Source organism: Triticum aestivum, chromosome 5B (genome assembly GCF_018294505.1).
Source record: "Triticum aestivum cultivar Chinese Spring chromosome 5B, IWGSC CS RefSeq v2.1, whole genome shotgun sequence".
NCBI classification, from domain to species: domain Eukaryota; kingdom Viridiplantae; phylum Streptophyta; class Magnoliopsida; order Poales; family Poaceae; genus Triticum; species Triticum aestivum.
The window spans coordinates 579,354,542-579,363,120 of NC_057807.1; the positions used below are offsets into that span (position 1 = coordinate 579,354,542).

At 50.3% G+C, this 8,579-nt stretch overlaps 1 protein-coding gene across 1 annotated transcript; it reads left to right on the plus strand.

Moving 5' to 3' along the window:
- Positions 1-6,291: 6,291 nt before the first annotated feature.
- LOC123113370 (UDP-glycosyltransferase 83A1) lies at positions 6,292-8,172 on the plus strand. The gene is made up of 3 exons (XM_044534588.1): positions 6,292-6,941; positions 7,025-7,560; positions 7,652-8,172. The coding sequence occupies exons 1-3, from the start codon at positions 6,458-6,460 to the stop codon at positions 7,997-7,999; spliced, it is 1,368 nt and encodes a 455-aa protein (XP_044390523.1). The 5' UTR covers positions 6,292-6,457; the 3' UTR covers positions 8,000-8,172.
- Positions 8,173-8,579: the final 407 nt, after the last annotated feature.

Genomic DNA, 8,579 nt, shown 5'->3' on the forward strand with positions numbered 1-8,579 from the left:
TCCACCATGTATATATCGTATGAAGAGGTGGCTGTCCACCGTCCTGTGAGCGGTGGCTCATGTACGTCTCCTACATCGTCGTCCATACCGTCGATGTCTTCGAAGTCGAAGTCGAGCACGTCGGTTAAATCATTGATCGTGGCAACAAAGTGGGTGGTGGGTGGGCAGCGAATTCCTTCGTCGCCTACTTCCCACTCAGGCCGAACATAGTTCGGCCCAGAGCCTCCTGACAAAGAGAGAGAGACTTTAACGAGTTCAGCATGTCGCCAAAAGGCGAGTGCTGAAAGATGTCCGCAGCGGTAACTCCATTACCGGAGCCCAACCTGGCTCGGCTGGCATGAGAATGTGCGGACGTGAGCCAACAACTGGATATGAGTCCGGGGGCCCAGGGTTACAGGCCTCCACGGAGATGTGACCTGTGTTCGGCTCCACCGACGATGAGCGTGCAGCCTGCGGGGCGGGGTCCATCCCTCCGTCCTTGGGCAATGCAACCTATTCCGGATTTAGATCTGGGGTTATTGCAGGGATAATGTTCCAAGCATTATCCGACAGCAGGTCTAGGTCGTGCTCGTCGTGACTGTCCGGCGCTCCTGGCACAGGGCCGAATCCGTCGAAGATCAAGTCTCCGCGAATATCCGCCGTGTAGTTCAAGTTTCCAAACATGATCTGGTGGCCAGGGGCGTAGCTGTCGATCTGCTCCAGATGACGAAGCGAATTGGCCCGCAGTGCGAAGCCGCCGAACACAAAGATCTGTCCGGGGAGAAAGTCTCACCCTGGACTGTGTTGTTGACGATTGAAGACGCCATCAAGCCTTGAAGCGACGACACAGAGGAACTCTCAATGAAAGCACCAATGTCGGTGTCAAAACCGGCGGATCTCGGGTAGGGGTCCCGATCTGTGCGTCTTAGGCTGATGGTAACAGGAAGCAAGGGACACAATGTTTACCCAGGTTCGGGCCCTCTCGATGGAGGTAAAACCCTACTTCCTGCTTGATTAATATTGAAGATACGAGTAGTACAAGAGTAGATCTACCACGAGATCATAAAGGCTAAACCCTAAGAGCTAGCCTATGATGGTATGATTGTAATTGTGATGGGCCTTCTAAGGACCATCCTCTCCGGTTTATATAGACACAGGAGAGCTAGGGTTTACATGGGGTCAGTTACAAGGAAGGAAATATAATATCCGATCGCCAAGCTTGTCTTCCATGCAAAGGAGAGTCCCATCCGGACACGAGTTGAAGTCTTGAGTCTTGTATCTTGACACTTCTATAGTCCGGACGTTGTGTACAGTCCGGCTGTCCGGATACCCCCTTATCCAGGACTCCCTCACCCCACATGACTTTGCCATACAATGCGGCCATGAGCTGAGTGGCTCCAGTGGGAGAGGGGAAGAGGGACTAGTGAGCAGGTGGCTCTCCGATCTTCTTCCCCCTTACCCCCTTCGGCTGAGTTCTGCTCGTCCATGCTCTTTCCTTCTTTACCGACGTTAGGGAATGGGTGTGGGAGTCGGGATTTTACTCCTCAGGAGAGGACCACAGAGGAGCTTATCACTTTTGGTGGGATTGCGGATCCGGTGTCGGCTGGCAGGCGTGTCAGCAACCGGATCCAGGGACAGCCAGATGCGGATGACCTCCAGCTAGCACAGACCAAGAGGGCCACCATGCTTCGTGATGTCGAGGCTACTACAGGTGCATCTTTTTATAAAAGTTGTTCACTTTTGCACTTCTCAGAAAATGAAATAGTGGATAAGGCAAACGACTTAGGAATTTCTTTGGGGTCAAATGAAATCGAGGTCGTCAAATCCATTAATGATATTTTAACTTAGAAACAGAGAGGGCTTCCGAAATTATTCGAAATCTTGCATCTATCAAACCAATGAGTGACAATGATATGAATAATTTAGGAATAGCTGATCTCGCAAATTTTTGTAATAACCTTTTGCCTACCGCGGAGGAGGAGGATGAGGAGGATTTGGAGATTACAAACACAGTTGAGCCTCTCCTGATGGGGGGGAGAGATTCTATGGTCACCGATCCTCCTATCCCGCAGGGAGTTGAGGAGAAGCCCAAACGGCCCTGGAAGAGGAAAATTTACCCTCTTAGCAAGGTTTAGGGCCCTCTTGAGAGAAGAGGAGCTGAAGTGGGCATTGCGTGCGAAAACAATGAGGGTTGTCCAAGGGAATGACAGTACACAATTTTTTCATATGGTTGCAAATGGCAAGCATAGGAAGAAAAAAATTATACAGCTTGAACAGGACGAGGGGACAATAGTGGGACATGAAAATCTGAAGGCATACATTTCTAACTATTTAAAAAACTTTTTGGTCCCCCTAATTCATCTATGGTGTCGCTGGGCGAATCTGTGATTGATGATGTACCTCAATTACAGGTAGCAGAGAATGATGTTCTCCCTGCATCGTTTACTAAAAAAGAGGTTTATCAGGCAATTTTCCAAATGAAGTCGAATAAAGCATCGGGACCAGATGGATTTCCTGTTGAATTCTATAAGAAATGTTGGCATATTATTAAAGATGATCTTATGCCTATGTTTCATGAATTTTTTTGACGGTCATTTGGAGTTGTTTCATCTTAACTTTGGGACGATCACGTTGTTACCTAAGAAAGATGAGGTTGTTCGGATCGAACAATTCCGCCCCATTTGCCTGCTGAATGTGAGTTTCAAAATATTCACAAAGGTAGGAACTAATAGATTGACACAAATTGCTCATTCGATGATCCAACCGTACCAGACAGCGTTCATGCCGGGATGACACATACTGGAAGGGGTGGTCGTTCTACATGAAACGCTTCATGAGATCCACTCAAAAAAACTAGATCGGGTTATTTTCAAAGTGGACTTTGAGAAGGCGTACGATAAAGTAAAATGGCATTTCATTCAACAAGCAATGCGCATGAATGGTTTTACTGAAACTTGGAGGAAGCAAGTTGATACCCAAGTCCAGAAAGGTAGTGTAGGAATCAAGGTGAACGACGACATCGGTCACTATTTCCAGACACATAAGGGTTACGACAAGGGGATTCCATGTCTCCTCTTCTGTTCAATATTGTGGCAGATATGCTGGCCGTCATTATTGGCAGGGCCAAGCAGCATGGCCACGTAGAGGGTATAGTTCCTCATCTTGTCGATGGAGGGGTTTCCATTCTACAATATGCTGATGACACTATTCTCTTCATGGAACATGATATGGCTAAGGCACGTAATATGAAATTTATCTTATGTCTCTTCGAACAATTGTCTGGATTAAAAATCAATTTTCATAAGAGCGAGGTGTTCTGCTTTGGGAAGGCCAAAGACGAGGAACACAAATACAGACAACTGTTTGGGTGCGAGGCAGGTGCCTTACCATTCAATTACTTGGGTATATCGATCCATCACCGTAAACTCTCCAATAAAGATTGGAAATGTATTGAAGAACGAATTGAAAAAAAAACTTAGCTGCTGGAAGGGTAAGCTTATGTCATATGGAGGTCGGCTGGTCCTGATTAACTCAGTACTGACTAGTATGTCGATGTTCCTTCTGTCGTTCTTCGAAGTTCCGAAAGGAGTTCGCAAGCGTCTTGATTTCTTTAGATCACGCTTCTTTTGGCAGTCTGATGAGGCCAAGCGGAAATACCGTCTCGCGCGATGGGATATCATTTGCCGACCTAAAGACCAAGGGGGTCTCGGCATTGAAAACTTAGAAATCAAGAACAAATGTCTTATGAGCAAATGACTTTACAGACTAGAGACTGAGCCGGAGGGTATGTGGTCTATCTTGCGTAATAAGTATCTGCATTCGAAAATGCTAGCCCAGGTTACCATGAGACCGACTGATTCGCCGTTCTGGAAGGGACTTATGCGCACGAAGGACTTATTCTTTCGTAGCGTCAATTTCTTGGTTGGCAATGGCATGTCAACAAGATTTTGGGAAGACACGTGGCTAGGAGAGACGCCCTTGGCCATCCAATATCCTACACTCTATAATATTGTGCAACGTAAAGAGGATTACGTGGGTACCGTCCTTCAAACAATTCCCTTGAACATTCAATTCAGACGAGTGTTAGTTGGTGAGAGATGGACCGCCTGGATGCACCTGGTTCGGAGATTGATAGAAGTTCAACTCTCCGATCAGCCGGATTCAATACAATGGAATTTAACTACGAACATGAGGTTTACGGTGAAATCTTTTTATATGGATCTCATTAACTCTGGCCCCCATCACGGTCGCTGCACATTTGAAAAGTTAAGATTCCTTTGCGTATTAAAATATTCATGTGGTTTGTTCACAAGCAAGTGATACTCACAAAGGACAACTTAATTAAGAGGCGATGGGTAGGTTCTTCGCGGTGCTGTTCTTGTGATCATGATGAAACAATACAACACTTATTTCTTGAATGCCCACTTGCCAAGTTACTTTGGAGAACGATTCATATAGCTTTTAATATTAATCCTCCAGTTGATATTGCGTCTTTGTTTGGGACGTGGTTAGTTGGGGTGAAGCAGATTACCGCGGCTCGTATTCGGATTGGAATATGTGCGCTATTATGGGCTATATGGAACTGCAGGAATGATATAATTTTTAACAGACAACACACTTTAACTTTTTTGCAGGTTATCTTCAGAGCTACAGCTTGGATCCGTATGTGGTCCTTACTCACTCATATGCACTCCAGGGAGCCTTTGGTTACTGGGTGCAACCAATGGGAGATGGTAGCTCGGGTTATCTTTAACCGGTTCGGATGGCGCTTGCATAACAGGATAGGAGTCTAGAGAGCTTATCTTTTTATCTTCATTGTGCTGGTTGACGTGGGTCGCATGTACTTTTCCTTTTTTTGATACTCTTTTCTGCTTTGTTTTTGTGAGCTGTAAGACTTTTATAACGATTCTGGATTGTTAATAAGATGACCGCATGCATCATCATGATGCAGAGGCCCGGGGCACGCCTCCATTTCCAAAAAAAAATCGTGATTTACTTAAACATTCATATTTATGTTTAGTTTCTATATGTGTGTTAATATGTAGTTGCAATGTAAACTGGAATTGCATAAGTTAGAACAAAAATATACTCCGTTGTATTTAGGGGATTGGTTAGCTCCCACCGAAATTTAGTGAAGTAAATATATACTCCACTAAGGTTTACTCCTCTATTTTACAAGAGATCGGCTCCAACGTAGTCTTCGGCATGCTGAACCGCACAAGGCAGACCACCAGTCCAAAATAACTTCAATAAAGTTGACATCGTTTACTGGTAGCGTAGCATATTTATAGCCAGGTCGTGTTGCAAATTAGCCACGAGCTTCAAGTCTTTGCTTCCTTGGCGTGTAGTAGTATTTTGAAGTTGCAATCGCTTTCTTTGTATCATCCACCCTCAAGAGTCAAGATGGTGCTTCATTGGCGTCTGAGTGTTTTGGAGTTGCAATCACTTTCATTATCTCACTCGCTGTACGTGTATGCAGCCACGACCGATCGGCGGTTGGTCCAAAGAAAATCTTGCCCGATTTGTAGCTGCGCATATGATATTTCTCCCCCAATGGCGCGGAGACAGACAGATGAGATGGCGAGAACCCGTGGCGACGGCACTGGGCAGTTGCTTGGACTCGGCACATGATCGCGGCGCTTGGTTGGCCGATCGCTCCCTTGTCGCTCTCGGCGTTTTCAACGCCTGCCTGCGTGCGCATGCGTCGCAGATCCACACTCCCCAAGATCTGGATCTGTTTGTGCATTTCTTGAAGAGAGTTCACTATCGTTCCCTTGTCGTATGTATCTTTTTATCGTTCCCTTGTCGCATGTATCGACGCTCGTGTCTGGCAAGCCAGTCTGGTTTTTGGCTAGGAAATGTGGCTGGTCAGGGTGTGATTTCGAATTCTGAAGATCCGTTTTATGCCGTGGTGCATGCTGCCTGGTTACAGAAAAAGCGCTGAAGTTTGTTGGCGCGTAAAGTCTGCACTAGCGCTGTTTAATAAACCCTGCTGCCGTTTAAGAAAAATACTCTTCAACTGCAGTTCGCCGGCGTTAGAATTCCACCGGCCAGATCAGTCGTTGGATATGTATATTATGATAAAAAATACAAGAGGTTCGCTGACCAATTAAAATAGCAAACTCCTTGCGACCGCCACCTTCATCAGCGGCAGCTCTGCCTCTTCTTTGTCTTACTGGTAGGAGGCGCCAAGCATGCATTATTGCACTGTGCAGAAGCGACTGATTGTAGCTTTGAATGACTGTTTGGCTTCATGCTGCAGGACGCAGTCAACAGACCTCACGGCCGAGATAAGCCACGGAGTTTTCGCAGGAAGCTTCTGTCCCCCACTATCGGAGTTCTTGCACATAAGGCTGTGGTGTGCGGCCGGTGATCGCCAGCTTGCCACATACACACTCTACTGCGTTCGCATCTCCCAGCGTCTTTCTACTGCTGCTGCTGCCGTGCGCGCGGACTGCGGAGAGGGAGAGGCTAAGCCATGGCGAGGGGCCACGTGATGGTGCTGCCCATGCCGTGCCAGGGCCACGTCGTGCCGCTCATGGAGCTCTCGCACCGCCTCGTCGACCACGGCTTCGAGGTCACCTTCGTCAACACCGACGTGGACCACGCGCTCGTCCTCGCCGCCATGGCGCCGGACGGCGGCGCAGCGCTGCGCGGCATCCACCTCGCCTCCATCCCGGACGGGCTGGCCGGCGACGAGGACCGCAAGGACCTCAACAAGCTCATCGACGCCTACTCGCGCCACATGCCGGGGTACCTGGAGAGGCTCGTGGGGGAGATGGAGGACGCGGGACGGCCCAGGGTGAAGTGGCTCGTCGGCGACGTCAACATGGGCTGGTCCTTCGAGGTCGCCAAGAGGCTCGGCATCCGGGTCGCCTCCTTCTGGCCGGCCTCCGCGGCGTGCCTCGCCATCATGCTCAAGATCCCCCAGCTCATTCAGGACGGCGTCCTCAACGACAAGGGTATGTGCGCTTCTCCTTCCGTGGACTGATCGATTTATTCACCGGCTGTCCGGCCCGGCGGGATTGAATACCGTGTACTGTAGGGTGGCCGGAGCGGCAGGAGACGCTGCAGCTGGCCCCGGGGATGCCGCCGCTGCACACGTCGCTGATGTCGTGGAACAACGCCGGCGCCCCCGAAGGGCAGCACATCATCTTCGATCTCGTGTGCCGCAACAACAAGTTCAACGACCTCGCGGAGATGACCGTGTGCAACTCGTTCCACGAGGCGGAGGCCGGCGCGTTCAAGCTCTTCCCCAACATCCTGCCCGTCGGCCCGCTCTTCGCCGACGGGGAGTTCCAGAAGCCCGTGGGCAACTTCCTGCCGGAGGACGCGAGGTGCCTGAAATGGCTCAACGCGCGGCCCGACGGCTCCGTCGTCTACGTGGCCTTCGGCAGCATGGCCATCTTCGACCCGCGCCAGTTCCAGGAGCTGGCCGAGGGGCTGGAGCTCACCGGCCGGCCGTTCCTGTGGGTGGTGCGCCCGGACTTCACCCCCGGCCTGAGCAAGGCGTGGCTCGCCGAGTTCCAGCAGCGCGTCGCCGGCACCGGCATGATCGTCAGCTGGTGCTCCCAGCAGCAGGTCAGGCCAAACCCACAAACCGCCACGCTCGTCCGTGTCACTTGACGAGCTGCGCAGTGCCGTAACGTGTGAGTCTGTTTGGTTCCGGCAGGTCTTGGCGCACCGGGCGGTGGCGTGCTTCGTGTCGCACTGCGGGTGGAACTCGACGATGGAGGCGGCAAGGAACGGCGTGCCGGTCCTGTGCTGGCCCTACTTCTGCGAGCAGTTCCTGGACCGGAGCTACGTCACCGACGTGTGGAGGACCGGCCTCGCCGTGTCCCCCGGCGAGGACGGCATCGTGGCCAAGGAGGAGGTGAGGAGCAAGGTGGAGGGGGTCATCGGCGACGCGGGGATCAGGAAGAGGGCGTCCTGGCTCAAGGACGCGGCGTCCGAGTGCATCGCCGACGGCGGCTCGTCGCACAAGAATTTCAACAAGTTCATCGACCTGCTAAGCCAATGAGCGAGTACCCATATACTGTGATACTCCTACAATGGTAGTGCTGTGTGTACTTGGCGGGTGTGGTATAGCTTATGTGGTTTGTGGTGATTGACATCTCCGGTTAGTCAAGTTTTATTTTTAGTTGGGTCAGTCAAGCTACAAGATTGCAAGATCTGTTGAATCTTTTTCTAGAACTTCATCGGCTACCATGGTCCATGGCTTCGGGTGCGCTCCCAAGCCATGACACACGCCCCTCAACAACAACAAAAAGCCATGACACACGAAACATAATGTGTAAGGCCAACTTCACCGCGTGACCCCAAACGGACGTCCGGTTTGGTCGGGTTTTGTCTCTTTGGGATGGCAATAGGTTCGTCTATGTCCACTTCTATCCGTTGGATCGTGCGTGCGTCCACCGTGGAGTTAATTACGCAGAAGTACCACAATTGGGGCATTGGAAGCAGATTGATACCAAGTTTGGTAATTTTTACGTGTCAGTACCAACTTTGGGGCGCAGCGTTGCAGAACGGACTAAACGGCATATAAACTCGTATTAACGGAGAAACTGACAGCAGGGCCCGCCTGCCAGGGGCTGACGTGA